The sequence below is a fragment of the Diadema antillarum genome, unplaced genomic scaffold (genome assembly GCF_040938485.1).
Source record: "Diadema antillarum isolate AM-2024a unplaced genomic scaffold, OU_Dant_1.0 seq00000791_RagTag, whole genome shotgun sequence".
Classification (NCBI taxonomy): domain Eukaryota; kingdom Metazoa; phylum Echinodermata; class Echinoidea; order Diadematoida; family Diadematidae; genus Diadema; species Diadema antillarum.
The window spans coordinates 1,399,833-1,417,665 of NW_027271678.1; the positions used below are offsets into that span (position 1 = coordinate 1,399,833).

General features: G+C 37.7%; 2 protein-coding genes across 2 annotated transcripts in view; one reads left to right on the forward strand and one right to left on the reverse strand.

Moving 5' to 3' along the window:
* The first annotated feature begins 3,691 nt into the window (after nucleotides 1–3,691).
* LOC139739243 (metal cation symporter ZIP14-like) overlaps nucleotides 3,692–17,833 on the forward strand; it is a 31,093-nt gene continuing 16,951 nt past the window's right edge. Inside the window, exons 1-3 of the mRNA XM_071649859.1 lie at nucleotides 3,692–3,778; nucleotides 7,632–7,649; nucleotides 9,727–9,896. Of these exons, the coding sequence (XP_071505960.1) occupies nucleotides 3,739–3,778; nucleotides 7,632–7,649; nucleotides 9,727–9,896 (228 nt within the window). The 5' untranslated portion in view covers nucleotides 3,692–3,738. The remainder of the gene's footprint in view (nucleotides 3,779–7,631; nucleotides 7,650–9,726; nucleotides 9,897–17,833) is intronic.
* Nucleotides 15,694–17,550, reverse strand: LOC139739262 (zinc finger protein 862-like). Its single transcript, XM_071649874.1, is given in 4 exon segments — nucleotides 15,694–16,271; nucleotides 16,680–16,892; nucleotides 17,224–17,474; nucleotides 17,476–17,550. Coding segments are annotated over 4 exon segments (1,107 nt in total). The 3' UTR covers nucleotides 15,694–15,703.

Below are 17,833 nucleotides of genomic sequence, written 5' to 3' on the forward strand. Positions count from 1 at the left end.
TCGCAAATATCACAGTTTTATCATGCAGGACTAGGGAATGTGTGGTTAGCACAAGGGGGTGGATTTAGTGCTGCATGGATTTCACACACCTCAAGAATTAGACTTTTTGATATGTCTATTCAAGAGTGGAGAGCAGTAACATGGTCAAATAGAATCTGGACAAATTATAGAATGTTTAAGGATAATTTGATGTTAGAGAAGTATTTACAGGTCTTGTGTAAGAAAGATTATATTACATTAAGTATATTCAGATGTCGATCTAATGGATTACCCGTTAATAAGGGCAGGTTTGATGCAAGCCTGACAGATGAATTGCATTAATTGTACTATAATTATATTCATCCGAAGATATAGGGGATGAATTTCATTATTTTTTTGTTTGTTCCTTTCTCAACGAAGAGAGACTATTGTATTTACCAAGTAGCTTGACGGCCAGTAGACCCAGTGCATTACATATGGCCAAACTATTCTCTTCATCAATACCAAAGAAGAAAGACAGTAGTTTTGTAGAAAGTAAAGTAGATGTGAATGTTTGTACACGTAGTGGTAGAGTAGTTAAACGTCCTTTACGTCTTGTTTTGTACACATATTTATTTATATCTGTTATTTTCACATGAACATGTACATTATCTCTAATATTTTTGTATATTCATATATTGTAAAAGTATGTTTGTACTCTCATACCCCGAGAGGGGGTCGATAGAATCAATAAAATCTTACAAATCTTACCAATTTACTTCCGACAATATTGTCTCAGTAATCTCTATTTTGAAATCTTCTAGAACCTTTTTCACTTTCCGTATGAAATGTATGTCATGCAGACCTGTGTAGTTATTGAAAATCCGTTTCAGCCGCCCTTTGGTGGAACACGCCCACACACCACTACTATTGTATACCATTCATTCACTTCGTATCCACGCAAAGCGTTGTTTACTTTCCAGTCGAGTGTGTGAGCGAGCCACGTGAAAAATCAGTGTGTACGTAAGTCTGCTGAGTTTGTGAATATCCGAAATGTTTAATGATTATCTAAAATTACCTTTTAAAAATAGTATTATGTAATTTATTTTCATAAAAATTACTATTTGATATACTTTATATCCTATTTTTTATTTTTATTTTTTTAAATTTCACTTTATTATACAATTATCTATTTAAATTTCCCCTAAATATGCACTGCCGTAAATTGATATTGCCATACACATGTACATGTACACACAGTACACATAGTGGTAGCCAGCTATGTTGATCTGTACAAGCGTAGGATAGGGGCCATGCGATCTCTCTGCGAGCTGCTGGAGTACAGTAATAAACACATTTCTCCTGCGCATGTGTGCCTCTCGGAAAAATTTCGGTGAATGAAGAACGACACATCGCATCATAAACACCGTTTTCACCTTCACTCTTCTGAGTCGTCGGCATCCTTGATATTCTGGTGTTCACATTTGGTCTGGTGTTCATTTCTTACTCAAAGATTTATCTGTTATTAAGTCAAACTGAGCAGTTTCATCTTCGTGATAGGCTGCATTTTATAGCCCTTTGAAGATTATAGAAGAAGAAGAAGAAGAAGAAGAAGATTAGTGAAGATAGCACAATCGACTGTGTCGTGTGCATAAAGTTTTGTGCATTAGCCACCCAACCACGTCACCGGCTTCACGACTTGATCTCACGGCCACCGCACCGCCGCCAGACCGGCCACGTAGACCGGTCTACGTCTACCGTCTAGCGTTCGTGTTGCTTTTCTGCTGGAGCTAGCTGAGAGCTGCTGAGAGCTGCGGGGCCGGGGTGAGTAATTTACCGTGCACAACGCTAGTAGCCTGTAGAAATAACTTTAATACAATATATAAAAGGCGCTTAATACGGATGTTTCTTGTTTAGCGCGCAGTTTAGTTTATTGGAAAATCAATATTCAGTGGGTAAGTAAGCCGGGTGTTGCATGCTGTCATGCTGTGTCCTAGTGGCAGGGTGGTCCACGAGGGGTTTTAGCATGTCGCTGCAACATGCTAAAATTCTTGTGCAACATCCTAAAAAACCAGCAACATGCTATGCAACATCCTCGAGGATTTGCAACAAGCTCAAAGTAGAAGTATTCAAAAATGTGCAAAACATGTGCATAACATAAGAAACATCAAACTACCAGGTACTTTAGATATTTGTGTGCAAAACATGAGAGAGAACATTGAATGTAAGCAGCAAAATACTGCGTACTACCTACTCATCGTGTGCGCTCTGCGCATATTCAATTTCAGCAATATTTTCAGATTCTGAGCTTGCAACATGCTAAAATTTCAAGTTGTGGACCACCCTGTAGTGGAGGAGGAGGTGGGTGTTTCACGAAGTCAAACTTGTTAAGATTGACTAGCAAGGTCAGTAGGTCTAGGTAGGTCTCAAAAATTATGGTATGGCACTAGTCCCTGTTCAATTTCATTGGTCTAAGTACCATTAATATTTACAGAATGTTTTATCTTGTGTTATCTTCTTCTTCTTCTTCTATAATCTTCAAAGGGCTATACAAAATGCAGCCTATCACGAAGATGAATACAACTTATGTGCACGATGAGCTATGAGAGGAGGGGTGTGGGCTTAATCACAAAAACAGGCGCCGCCCGGAGCACGTCCTCCTCTCACGCGCAACACAACTCTGACTACATATTCAATTCAATTCAATTCAATTCAATTTTAAAGTCTCCAAAATCTTCATTTTCATTAGAAAGTTGAGCAACATTTGAAGACACTCCATCAGCATACAGTAGGCCTACTGTAACTATGATTTTTTTTTCAATCTTAAATTTTATAAAGTTTGACTAAAATTCTTTGTGAAACCCCCCCCCCCCTCCCCGGCCTACTGAGCTGATGGCCCCTTTGTAGAAATGCTGGTGTGGGGCAAGTGGTGAGCCGCACGTGAAATCAAAGTACATGATAAACGTTAGGCCTAGAAAACATACTGTTGATGAGTAAATTAAAATCAAACACTAGAGTCTGTATTATTAAACCGAGTGATGTGGTACGAGCTAGTACAAGTAGGGCCTACGACTTTATTCATGACTTAGGCCTAAATTCCTGTTTACATGCATAATGTACTTCAGGCAATGGTTCAAACTGCATTGTCTTTGTAAATTGAATTGAATTGAATGACAGAATATAGAATCATATTTAGACCAAAAAAAAAAAAAAAAATGTCTGTCCGGAGGAGGTTTTAGTTTTTAAAACATGTATCATTTTCTTACTTTTTTAGTACAGTTCTCCTCCGTAAACTTGGATGCCATGAACATGATGAAGCCAGGCGCAGTCTCCATGGAGCATATCCCCAACGACCAGATACAGGCCGATCTTTCGGTCAAAGTCATGTTTAGCTCTTGCAAGAGCTAAAGTTCTAGGAATGCCTGGGTTAATTGGAGTTAGCCTCTCGCGACTTAACGCATACACCGGCAGGGCTGTGTAATTACGTGTTGTAGGGTATCAGAATTTGACCGAAAGATCAGTCTGTACAATTGTATCTGGTCGTCAGGAATCAAGTTCTGCTTCATGTCAATGGTCTTAAACTTACATTTGTACGAACCATTAAAGAACAAATCCCTATTAGTAGGGTAGTCGTACTGAAGTTGGGCTGCTTCCAAGAAACTCTCATGCTGATGTTGTTGATGTTTTCTTTTATTTAAAATGTTTGTCTGTTTACCATGTTTATACAGAGAATCCATACACCAAACATTCTATTTGCTGGTGAGGAGTGGTCTACACAGAATGGAGCCGTCTCTTAATGGAACAGAAGCCCCAAGTCATAGTAAGACATCAGTAAATTTAAAGGGATCGCATAGTTTTGGTTGAGACTTAATTTCAGGTTTCCAACATTTTTTTTTTTTTTTTTTGTGAGATAATGAGAAACCTCTTTTGAAATATGAAAGAGCATGTAATCCCATGAGGAATTCAACATTTATTTGATGAAAATTGGTTTTAAAATGGTTGAGATATCCCAAACTGAGCGATTATAATAAAGTGTGGGACCCACATTTTATTAACATCGCTTTGTTTTACTTTGTTTTTGGATGTTTCAGTCATTCCAAACCCGATTTTCATCAAATAAACTTTGAATTCTTCTTAAAATGGTAAGCTCTGTACTATTTCATAAGTGTTTTCTTGGTATCTCGCAAAAAGTTAAAAGCCCAATTCTCATCTCCACCAATACTGTACGAGCCCTTTAATAATTAGTAAAACTGCAACAGTGAGATGATGATCACAGGCATGGTGATAATAAAACATCCAAATAATGGTAAAGACTTCCATTACATCTCTCCACTACTCTTGCCTGTTGTACTTCTCAACACTGGTGTACCTTTGTTTGCTTGCGCATGGATGCACGCAAGTACGCATTGTAGATGGTTCTGTTGTATGTGGCAGATGGCAGAGTGTACATTTAAGTTGGGGGATGTATGGAATTAATTCTCATTCAAAAGCAAAAAGTATATAAAAATCTAGCTCACCAACTTATTGGAGATACAATGTAGATGGCACTAGGGGAAAAACAAGAAAGATAAATAATAGAAAGTAAAGAAGAAAAGAAGTCTAACTAATTGATCAGAACGAATCATTTAGGATGCCAGGTGATGCGCAAAGTCTTCTGTAAAAATCTTACCTTTGCATCATTCAGTTCAGTTTATTGTTACTTTTAATCAGGTATCAATTCAAGAAGTTTGATACAACGTATGTTTTAACATCTTCATTTGCAATAGACTATGTTTCCCAAATTCACTTGACAATATTTAAGGATATTAGACTTCAGTCACAGCAGAAATTGATGAGAATTTGATTAAAATCAACTGGATACACAAAACATGGCATCCAGTGGACAAAGTTCAGAATGCAGATCTATGCAATAATGACCAATATTAAAGGCAATTAAATGACCCACGTAAGATATTCTTTATAATTTTACAAGATCTGAAAAGTACTTTCTTTCATTTTCTTAGGCCTTTTTGTTGTTTCTATCAATGAAATTTGAGGATATTTCTCAGAATTTCACTGACACTTTGCTGTCCACTAACAAGACCTCAAAATATTGGATTGATGGACAGTTTGGATGATTCCAGATTTTTTTTTCACTCCATTCAAGTCTTTAAATTTTGCACTGTTCTACCATTCATGACAAGGCAAATACTTTTTTAAATTAATTTATCTCCTTGTGTTATGTTCCTCTGATGTTTATCAGAGAACCCAGTTGATAAATCTATAACTGGTTTACCCTAAAATTGAATAAACTCTTATTTTGCTCATTAATAAAAACATTTACAGGTGACCACAGGGCAAGAACTTTGTTTTTGCTATGATACCACAGATTAACCAATTGTAATAAATAAATAAATAAAAAATAATGTGATATTTGATATTTGACAACATCATAAAGTTCATTAACTGCAAAAGGAAACTAGTACAAAAAAAAAAAGAAATTGTAAGTCAAAACTATCACTCAGCTTATCTTGCATTATGAGGGAACATATTCTATTTAGGTAATAACAGCTATCGAAAGCCAAGATATTCTTTAGCAAATGTTTTTAAGCAAACAAAAAAGCCTTCCCTAACCCTTCAGTCTTTGGCTGATTTCCATTCAAATTTCAATTTTACCTGAAGATATAAATTTCAACACACCTGGCACCTTTTGTACTCAAAATGTGTGTCTTCACCAATTTACTTTTTTCTGTGCTGTACACAAATGGTGTCAAAACCAATTTGCTTTTTGACTAATTATATTGATCCCTTTACTTTTGACTGAGAAAAGTATCCATTCAGGGAGGGAGATGTGTTCAAGCTCTCTACAAAAAGCGAACCAAAGCGAACTGAACTAAAAAGCTTACCATACTGTACTATGCCAGACTTTGAGCATTCAAGTACACTCTCTTGAGAAAGTGTACCTCATGAATTATTTTCAGAGGGGGTCATGCATTTTGAAGCAAAAGGGTCATTAACCTGGCACACTTGAACTACTTACAGCTGTCCCGAACACAGAGCATGAACTCTTACATTTTATGATATGTTACATGCATTCTTCACATGTGAACTTTTTGTGCGCTTTTGGTTATCTTTTAGAGCACATCAGGGAATGGTCCACTTTTGGCTTTGTTCAGCTTTAGTCCTGAGAGGTCTCAACCGCACCTTCAGTGAAATGTTAAAGAGCTTACAATTCCACAAGGAATTCAGATTCAATTTGATTAACATCAGTTTTGAAATAACTGAGATATACAAAAGCAAAGTAAAACAAAGCAATGCTAATAAAAGTTGGTCGCACCTTTTATTATGATCACTTTGTTTTGGATAGTTTTGAACCAGATATTTTGAACCAATTTTCGTCAAATAAAGTTTGAATCATATGTGACCCTGCACCTCAAAACAAACAAAAAGTCGCCAGACATGAATTTTTAGTTAAGACCATAATCTGAAAGAGCAGACGTTAAGCTTTAAAATGATGTATAACTCAAATCAAATGGACTCTCCTAACCTATCTAAATATTGGAAAGAAAGCACAAACTCAGGAAATGTGTGAACTGAGAAAAGAGGCTCTGAAGTACAGTGTCTATATTCAAGCGCTTAATCTTTACCAAACCGTGCTGGCTGTGCGATGAATGGGACAAAAAACAGGAAGTAAACCACCAGAGTAACAACAATGAAGGGATCGTCAGATTAAACTGAAATTAAACATGCCTCATTAACACATTCTGTCCATAATTAATGCCAACTTTCAAAGCAGTAGCACTATCCTTTCAAAAGTTGTTGGAGTTGAAAGTGAAGAGTGGGGACAAGGTTTTTTAGAAATGAAAAAGGGATTCTAAAGACACACCTATAATCATACTATTCTACCAAAAATGTTCGAGATAAACTGCTAAAAAAACACACTTTCCTGCCCGTTTTATGATACCAATTTTTAGCATAATGTAAAAGAAGACCCGCTCTTTCAGAAAATATGAAAAAGTCAAGTTCGGCTAGGTTGACCCATATCACTTATTTTCAGTCCTCACGCAAAATTAGTGTGTGCGACTTAATGTTCGTTTTTAGGTGCACGGTCACATATACTCTTCCATATTTCATAAGAGGTTTCTCATCACAAAAAATGATCATCAAAAAATGTAGAAATGTGAACTCCCATTCCGTTTGAAACTATACAATCCCTTTAACAAACTGGAGAGTTAAAAGTGACCTTCCCATGACCCCTATTCCACCTCAGCTTCTGGGATAACCTCAAACGCATATTGTACACTACTGTATCATGGCACATTATCGCAGTTATCAGGCAGGTGTCTGGAAAATGCCTGTTATAGCAAATTCAGCTCGTCCTGAATGGGTTAAAAAGCAAAACTCAAAGCATACCATATAAGGTCAGTTGTAGCACTACTCTTCAAAGAATGCCATGTCTTCAAGAATAGATACTGTGTGTTTGATTGTTTCAGACAAAACACTCTTATCAGATGAAATAATATGGATGGCTGTCATTAGCCTTCTCAACCAAACATAACAGAATCTCTGTGTATGATAAGAAATAGTGTGGATTACTGATAGTGCAGAATATAAGAATAGAGGAAAAAGTGATATTTCATGTGAAAATATTGATATCTTTTATCTCTTTTTCTTTCCTTCCCTTGTACATGTAGGAGCTTCATCTGCTGAAGGTAAGAAGAAAATTAATTTGAGAAGATTGTTAGATATTTTTGAAACTTACTGTAAAACCATGAATTATTCACAGCATAAAATTTTCTCAAATTGGAGCTGACAGCCTTTTCTTGCTGTCTGAAGCTTCTCCAATTGCCACTGATGTTCAATGCATTTTAATTTAGACAAGAACTTTATTGTGCATTTTAATTTCACAAATTTTTGAGTGTTCAAAATTTGCAAAATGCACACAAAACTTTTGGTCTTACAGTGTAGGGCCTCACAGATAAATCCTTTTAGCATCCAAAAGAGAATTCTTTTAAATTAAAATGCACCTGGTCGTAAAAAGGAAAAAAAAAATGATTTTGAAAAAAAAATGCCTGGTATGAACAAATGTATATATCAAGGTTGGTGAATTTAATTTCATCTCCGTCATTAAAATGTAATTGCAATGAAGTTTTATGTTCACATTAAAAAGAGAGAGAGAGAGAGAGATGTAGTAGATCGAATTCACCAAGCTACGTTGTATAAAAAGAGAGAGAGAGATGTAGTAGATCGAATTCACCAAGCTACGTTGTAAGTAACACTGTGCAAGTGATACAGTATGACAGAAAAGTTCTGTCCTTAGCTATGGCCTTTCCTGGCAAATTGTTATGAAGTTTTAAGGTCAGAGATAATGTGTATTATAAAATGGGTTCAAGAATGTAGCCAATAGGAAGCGCTGAAATGAGACACACCTCCTTCCTTTACTTCCGTACAACTGCACTGCCTGTAATCCTATGGTAGATTGCCGATCGTCTGTGCGCGCGGCGGCTCCTTTGATGAATTGCATGCATACGCGTACGCGCTGTCAATCCTGTAAACAACTTCTAGTTCGGGCTGCCGGCCGGCCGGCCTGTCTTCCCTTGTGCATAACATATGTGGCGTACGTACGTATACTGTACTATACGTACACTTTGTACAGTACAGTAGACCAAGCGTTATGGGACCGGACGCGTACATGGAGTCACTTTGAAGAGCAAATCCAACGATTTAGCAGGTTAATTCTCACGCCGTTTTCGGAGTATGTTGTCTAGTAGGCCTATATGAGGAGTCTATATCAAGTCTTTAAGGTAAAGGGTGCATATTCTATGTAAAATAAGTAAGTTTTCATGCGGGTGTCCGGAAACCCAACCCCCCATTATACTTATACTGTATGTGCGGGACTTCCGCGAGTGCGACGTGCGTAAAAGTTTGGGACGAACATCTTCGGACGTCTTGACCCACAAAGGTACGTGAAAAACGCTGAAAAATGATGTTAGTTTTCGAATTTTCGACCCATTTTATAAAACAAATGATGCACAGGATTATTTCGTGGCGTTAGTGTAGGCGTAGTGCACTCGAGGGTATTTACAATTGTGAAACATGCACGAGGCGAAGCCGAGTGCATGTTGCACTACATTGTAAATACCCGAGAGTGAGCTACGCCTACACTAACGCACTCTATCCTGTGCATCATTTGTATATCAAAATAAACTATCGCAGTTTAATCTTGCTAATGTGTAGCTTATTAACTTAATGCATACAGCATTCAACTGCACCATTATCTGAAACCCACCTGTGCACAGTAGTGGATAAACCTGTCAATATTTCACAGTGTAATCTCACACTGAGAGAAACCTGGTAGTCACTGATTGGTATGGATATCTGCGATGTAAGTTTATGCAAGTTCATTCTGTTTGTGATGATTGATTTCAGAACTTGTATCCAAGATAGCAAATTTATGCGTAATGCCTTGCTGATGATACCATGAAATTTTTTCAATAAAGCCTAAAATATTGATAAGGAGATATCAGTGTTTTTCTCATTAAACCATGATTTTAGATGGTTTTTATAGTCTAACTACTCAACATTTTGATTTTGACTATTGTTCACATTTTGTGTATTTAACAAATTAACATTGATTTTATGAAATCAAATTTGTACAGTGGTTGTTTCTATCCCAAACTCACATTTTGGAACTATTTCCTAGCACTAATGCTGGGTTTTTGTTCCATCTGCAAATGGTATTAAAATTATGTCTTTAATCCTTGATCCATGTCTGATCTCCTTTCCCAGTCTGGGGTTATGGCTTTTTATTCGTCACCATCATCAACATGGGTGCCTTTGTTGGAGTCTGGGTCATTCCCCTCATGAACAAAAGGCTGTATAAACATGTCCTGATGTACCTCGTGTCTCTAGCTGTTGGAACGCTGTGTGGTAACGCCATCCTCAGCCTCATCCCTGAGGTAAAGATTTTACACCCCTTGGGGGCGATACTATTTCATTCCAATTTGTTTCATTTTATTTGAATTGTATGATGTTAGTTCTGATGTTTTTTTTTTTTATATTCTTTCAAAGTGGTATTTTGTTTTAATGATATTACCTTGTGGATTTCATTCTCGTTTTTAATTGTATTTGATATGTTATTTTATTTCGTCTTTCGCATATAGCTCTATTTTGTTTCATCGTCAATGCCCTACATATTTGTGCTGTTATATAATATGAAGGAAAAAAAAAACTTACACCCGGTACCTTTTGATGAAAACAAAGTAGAGTCTGTTACATACATATACAGTAGAAACAAAGATGCTACAAACTTTGCTAATATTACATCATAACATCAATTTCATGTAAATTTCAGATAAAGTCTTCCAGCCATTGTATTGTTTGTGGGAGAATGATTGCATCTGGAGCCAAAAAAAAAAAAAAAAAGTGTCTTTTTTTGCTGCGTTTGCCGGCAGCCTGTTGTTATGGTAGCAGCCATGAGTGGGCTATGAATTGTTTTCAATGAAATGAGAAAAATGGAAAAAAAAAAAAGATAAATCCTTCTTGGCAAGAGATAATGGTGATGAGTCATTTCAGCACACACCTAGAACTTCCCATATTTACCGTGGCTATCAGCCCGTCGTGTGCCCCAGCATTTAACTCAGCTTGCCAAGCCTTAATCATCTGCATTCAGTAATTCATCCAAATTTGACAGAGTTGTAAAGTTAACAAAGCCCACTCAGGTGTGGCAAATGTGCCTCAGTCCAACAGGAAGGCCATGGTGACAGATAATAATGATAATGATATTTATATAGCCCCTTTTCTACATGAACTCAAAGTCTTCAAAGATTCCAACAAAATACAAGAAGAAAACCGAGATAAACATGAAAATGATGATTTTCATAATTACCTCATTTTTTGTGTTTATCTCTCTTCGTGAGACAGAAGATTAGCTTAAGTTAAAGGGACTGTACAGTACTGGTTGAGGTGGGGATTCATGTTTTGAACATTCCTAAGTGAGATAATGAAAAGCCTCTTATGAAATATGAAAGAGCATGTAATTTAAGAAGGATTCAGCATTTATTTGATGAAAATTGGTTTTCAAATGGCTGAGATATCCAAAAAAGTGCTAATTATGAAGGCGACATGCCACAACTTTATTAGGATCTCTTTGTTTCACCTTGTTTTTGGATATCTCAGCCATTGAATAAACTTTTGATACCCCTTAGAACTGCATTCCCCCTTACATCTCATAGAGTGGTTTCTGAATATCACGCAAAATGTTAAAAGCTAAATCTACACCTCGACCAGAACTGTACACACCCTTTAATTAGGTGATACGCTATCAGCGTATCACCTATTGTGATTGTCAAAATTTCTCTTTTTAGGTGATACGCTTTTAGCGTATCACCTATTGTGTTTGTCAAAATCTTCCTTTCTTTCTTTTTATTCTTCTTTCTTTCTGGCACATTTTGTGTCGTGAATATCTCAACATTGACATGACGGAATAACATGACATTTTCAGTCAACATGTCTCATGACAATATCTAGCCACAATTAGGTTTTCATGACAGTAACATATCTATGACGTCATCTAGGCGTCATTTTGTGATTTTCGGACCATGTTACATGATCGATCATAACTTCATAACTAAAGGTCATTTCTGTATCATTTTCGTTGGACATAAAGTTCAGGTCACGCTCTATCTTACTTTTTAATGCTAATTACCCAGGACATCATTACGCGCGCATTAGCGCGCGTCAAAGTTTTTAAATGCTTAAAACGACTTCCCAATGGGAAATCTCGAAGTTTCAGACAATTTTAAGCGTTCCGCGCGTTCGCGTCCGTCCGCACATTTCCGCGCGCAGTGCGCGTAAGCAACATGAAAATGCACATTTTTTGACAGATTTGGATTCCTGATACATTAAGTAACAATATCCATTGATTTTCGATCAATTTCGACCTATAACAAAGGAATGCGCTGGCGTCAAAGTTGAAATTTCGTGTGCGCGTCTATGTGGAAATATAGCGAAAAACATGTCTTTGTTTATTTCGCCATAGCTCTTTAAAACGTCAGGTGACCCTATGTTTTTATTGCATATTACAAAAGCATATGAATTGAAAATAACGTTTCAAGTATCAATATTTCCCTAAATACATTATGACGTCATCATATCATCATCTGAAATCAAAAAAGTGGAATTAATTTTTTTGAGGTACTGTTTCTGACATTCATTTGCTCGTATCTCTGTTGTTTAAGCTCAATATTATCCCAAATTCAGATATGTTGTATTTTGAACATTTGCCTTTTAAGTCCAAGTCATGGTTTTGAAATTTGATGACGTCATCATAACTTAAATTGTGATTAAAGGTAAAGATGCAAAATCGGACAAGTTTACGTGTTATGTCTATGGGAGGTGATTTTTTTAAAACCATGCATTGACTTGACAACGTTTAAGCACCTTTATCTCAGCTGATTTTGCTTCATTTCCTCTGAAACTTAAGTATGATGTAGCTGAGACAATAAGCTTCAGTAATCATGCATTTTATTTTTTGAAATCTCATCATCAGGTTGACAATTTGCAGTTTAAAACTGAAAATGAGAATGGAATGTGGACAAAACGATTCCCGATTCAGCTTTCACATACATAAGTTTACGTTCCTCATGTTTTCTCGCCGAGACGTATGGCCGAGTGGTTAAAGGCGACGTCTCAGAGACGTGAGGTTGCGGGTTCGAACCCCACAAGATCACGAAACAAAATACTTAGCTATTTTACTTTTTTTCTTCAATTTTGTATTACATATTCGTCCATGTAGAAATCACGTTCGTATATAAACGCACCTATACAGACACACAGACACACACCATATCCCTCTTTTTTGTGTTGGAGACCACATTGCTTCGACTGCTGCAAAATTTTGCAGGCTCACTTTGTCTAACCGATCATAGTATGTAATGACGACGACGGAGGTGTTGTACTTTGAACATTTGTCTTTCAAGACCATGTCATTGTTTTGTACTTTGATGACGTCATCACACTGAAAATTGTGATTAAAGGCAAGGTATCAAAACCAGCCGATTATAGGCTTTATGTCTACGGCGCGTATTTTTCCCAAGTTGCCAGAAATGGCATAGCGACATCAGTTGTTACAAGGCCGCATTTCCGTCTAGCAATGCAATACATGTTCACGCGGCCACGATTGTTGAGTGGGCATTGACTTTTTCCCCCTGTAATATCCATACATTTCTTTTTTGCCTTACCATTTCCGGGGATGTCCCGTGGCCGAGTGGTTAGAGAAACGGTTTTGCATGCACGCTCAATATAACTTCAAGGTGCCTATATCACATTCTTTTCTTTGTCGATCACAGATGACCGACACCTGATGACCCCAAGCGTATCACCTAACTCGTCAGCGTGACGAGTTTCATATCTCGTTTTTTATTCTTCTTTCTTTCTGCCACATTTTGTGTCGTCAATATCTCAACAATGACATTACGGAATAACATAACATTTTCAGTCAACATGTCTCATAACAATATCTAGCCACAATACAGTCACAGCGGACGGGTGCAATTAACTCACTGTTTTCATTTTGACCTGACCTCGCTTTCCTCTTGAATGAACACGTTTCGCACGAAAACCGCTAGGAAAGTGTCGCAGCAAAACTGCCGTAACTTTACTATTTATTCATATTTTTTGATAATTCAAACGGTTATGAAAAGTAAAAACCTCATTTTAACCTATTATTATGTTAACTTTTTTAAATAACGACGAGAAAATAATCCAAAATGGGGCATAACTTCACTTTCAAAACGGAAAATAATTGTCAGAAATCGTTGCTAAAATTTCACATTTTGACTTCGTGAACAACAAAAAACTTTCCAATATGTTACTAAGTATGTATTTCTTTCCGGAATTCTAAAATATCACATTCGAGAAGTCATGCGTCCGGATATGTCTGGAAATAATCGAAAGTGGTGCACTTTCTACCTTCGTTCCGAGCACGAAATTTCATAGTCATTCGCACACGGGAAGACAGGGTACAGTCCCACGTACCCACATCTTTGTCGCTCTAACGTCACCTGTACTTCAGTGCCGTACGGCACTGCTGTACTCTGATCGTAACTCGTACCGGGAATTCGTAGTTGTAATGTTACTTACTATAGTGCAGTAAAATCTGCGTTAAGTCCGAATAATCCAATGTCAAGAATTTGCAACTGCATTTAAATGGTATCATAGCCGAATATATATTCAAATTTTTGCTATATTCTTTTTAATAGGACAGTTCTGATAACGTAAGTGCTTGTCTTTGAGGTATAGCGAGGTCCCCAGCACACTGCTACATACATTATACTTATCGACACACCGCGTCCCACTCTCATAGCATGCATGTGCAGTTTACTAGGCATCCGCAGTAGCCACCTCGCATCGCACAGTAACAGTACGCTGCAATGCATCGACCAATCAGCTCGCTGGATCGAAGCAGCATGGGAAAGTTCATTCATTGCGCAAGCGCAAATCAGTTTTTCTTAGAATATGACGTCATTATTCTGGTTTGCTGCTCCAAGATTTCTGACAAGATACCCAGGGCTGCACACTAACCCATTTTTTCTACCGGTCCGACATGTCCCTGTTGGACCTGTAGATACCCAGTTTTCCCATTTTTTACCGGTCCGAACATAAAATTTACCGGTCAACAACAGAAAAAACTGTGTAAACTTTTTTTGCTGTTTTTTGTTGCTTACCTTTACCCCCCCCCCGAACACTCGCGCATGCGCGCACACGCACACACACATACACACACCCACACATATCAGTGCAGTGAAACACACACAACAGCAACAGCAGCAGCAATATTCAACGGTTTGACAAGTTATTCAACATAAATAAAACACGTAAGTCATGAGATGGCTTAAAATTAAGTTTACTTTTGCAAGTTGTTTATAACTGCTTTCTCTGATTGTTTGCTGCAGAAAAACAAATATACAAAAATATGCACGATAACGTGTTGTTTCTCCATTCAACACACTTATAAAACTGAATGAAGTAAAATACATGTACTAAGGGGGCACAAATGGGCACGTTATTCAACACAAACAAATAACAGTGGCAAGAGAGTGAGAGTTTTTATTATTGGAAGTTATCTGTTAATTTCATGATAATAACTTAGTTGGTCCCTATACACCATGCCTTAAATTACCATAGGATAGATATAAAAAAAATATTCTCCAAAAACTTATAAAGTAGTAATAACAGTGTCATACATCTGAAAGACATCTTCATAACTTCAAGAAACAGGACGTATAATAAGTTATTGTTTGCGCTTGTAAAATTTGGCACGATTGGTATAGTTTGGGGGGTACAAAATCCACATACCCTGATGCTGAATATACTCTGTATACTTTTTTTTGACACTCTGTCCCTCCGGTAGGGCATGAAATGGAGGTCCCACCCATACATGTGTGAGAGAGTTACAACTGGTATGAGGTGTGTTCAGCAGAAGTATAAATTTCCTAAAGCAGCACCTTCCCCCTCCCCCAAAAAGAGGTTCATAGAAAAGCTGCTACTGTTTGATTTTAGGTTTGTTTTAAGACAAGTTACGGTTACCAAATTTTAACTGTACTAGAAAAAAAAAAAAATTCCCAGTTAACACAAACTTAAGAAAAAGTGAGTTGGTCATAACATAAGTTCATCCATTGAAGTGAATTCTCATCTGTGACTATTTTGTGGTTGTTGTTTTTTTCTTTGAGATGGGCAGGCACATTTGACAGGGATAAGCAGCGAATTAATCCATGTAATTTGGACGACGTGCTCTCTCTGATTTCCACCACACGTTGAGTGCACCAGCTGCATTGTAGTCTTTCACCTCCGGACCGTTGAGGACCACGAACATCAGTTTCGACAGCATGTCAACCTTCAGTGAGCTCCTCCAATCACACTTGACCCGCTTCATACAGCTGAATCCACGTTCACAAGCTGCAGTGGAGAGAGGCAGGACGGTGAGGATTTCGACAAGGTGCATGAAGTTTGGAATATGTGCCTTCAGCTCTTCGTCCAGCATGATGTCCATCCACGCGTTGTGTCTCTTCATTGTGGGCAAACTACTGACATACAACTTTGCTTCTTGCCACTCGTACATGACATTTGCCAGTTCGCATTTGTGCTGCGTCAAGACAGTGGAGAAATGCCTGCAGATGAAATCTACTGCTGCGTTGCCATATGATTCAAGGTCCTCTGTTGTTTGGGGCCACTGACGGGTGTTGAGTATGGTAATTGCAGCAGCCACCTCGTCCCGTCTGAGACTTTCAAACCGTCTGGTGAGGTGCCGCTGCAGTTTACTCACCACGTCTGACCTACAAATGCAAAAGAAAAACAAACAACAAATTAGACATATAGCTGGACAATGAGACTAACTATAACTGATATACTGACAACACATCTGACACTGCTACAACCCAACAACTATCATACATTGTATTTCTTTTTGTTATGAAGACTGAAGCTAATCTTGTCCCCCCCCCCCCCAAAAAAAAAAATGGTTAGCCTTTACGCAATGGTAGTAGTCATAAAGCAGATTAAGCTTCAGCTCTGTATTCTTATTTTTAGAAAAAAGCTATATGACTGTCAATTTTTTTTCTTCCTAAAAATCTAACTTCAATTCTAATGTGAAAATACCCGGTACCAAAAATGCAGGTTGTGTTTTAATTTTATAATTTTCTGTTGAAAATCAAGTACTAGTACTGATCGGTAATACTGATTACCTGTTTGCCTCAAACTCCTCTTCCATCTCTGTCCTTTTCAGTTGTTGTCCCCTGAATACAGTCTGGTCCTTGGATTCTCCCATCTCATCCAGGAATGACTGGAGATACATTCCTGGCTTCTTTGCCAGACTTCCTAGTTGGAAGGAGGTTGCGTCCACTGCACGTGAAGCTTCTGCAAGGCTGGATGAATCCTTCTGCAGATTTTGGCTCAACCTGCAGAAATCATGAAGACAAGAAAAAAAAATCAAATAAGTTAACAGTTTTATATGTGTACTCTTTCATGCAATACATGTTTACGCTGCACTTCATAATCACTCCCGTGTCCTGCCTTAGAAAATCAAAAAAAAAATAAGTAAAACAAAACAGTAAATGAATTTTATATATCTCATCTTTATTTGTTTTCAAGAAATTTGACCCCTGAATTTACATTTTGTAATTTCTTGCATTAAGTAATTGCAAAATCTGGATTGTATGTCTGAAACAAGACAGTGAGGGTATGTACAGGTGTAGAGCTAATAACAATGGAACGCAATTGTCAACATACTTGCTCATACTGTCGAGGATGTCTTGCAAGAAGAACATGAACTTGAGTGTTGGGAAATCTGTCATGATCTTCAGGATTCGTTTGGCTTTCCCTTGAATGTCAGCACTTGATCGACGGTCTGCGATGAGATCCTCTAGGTGGCTCATCAGCGGGGCAAAGTTTTTCATGATTGCATCCAGAGCATTCCCCAGATGAGCAAGCCATCTAGTTCCTTGCGTGCGCTGAGGTTTCCGGACCTTTTCGCCGCCCATCATTTTCTGCCATCTCATGCAGCTCTCTGTACAGCTTTGGAGAAACCTTGTACAGTTTGTAGTTCATCTCCATCATGTCCAGGATGTCGCGAACCAATTTGCAATCTTTGATGACATCCCCAGCTGAAAGTTCCAGGCGATGTGCCATACAGTGAATGGAGACAATCCATTCAAAGTCCGCTTGCAGTCTTGCAGCAAGACCTCTGTTCACGCCCTGCATTGTGGCAGCTCCGTCTGCACCAAACCCAACAATAGAATCCCGCCAGTCAGTCAGTTCAGCAAGACCCAGGACTGCACAAATAATGCAACAACGATTCACATAAATGGGTACAAATTTAGCAACAAAAAAAAAAAAGAAA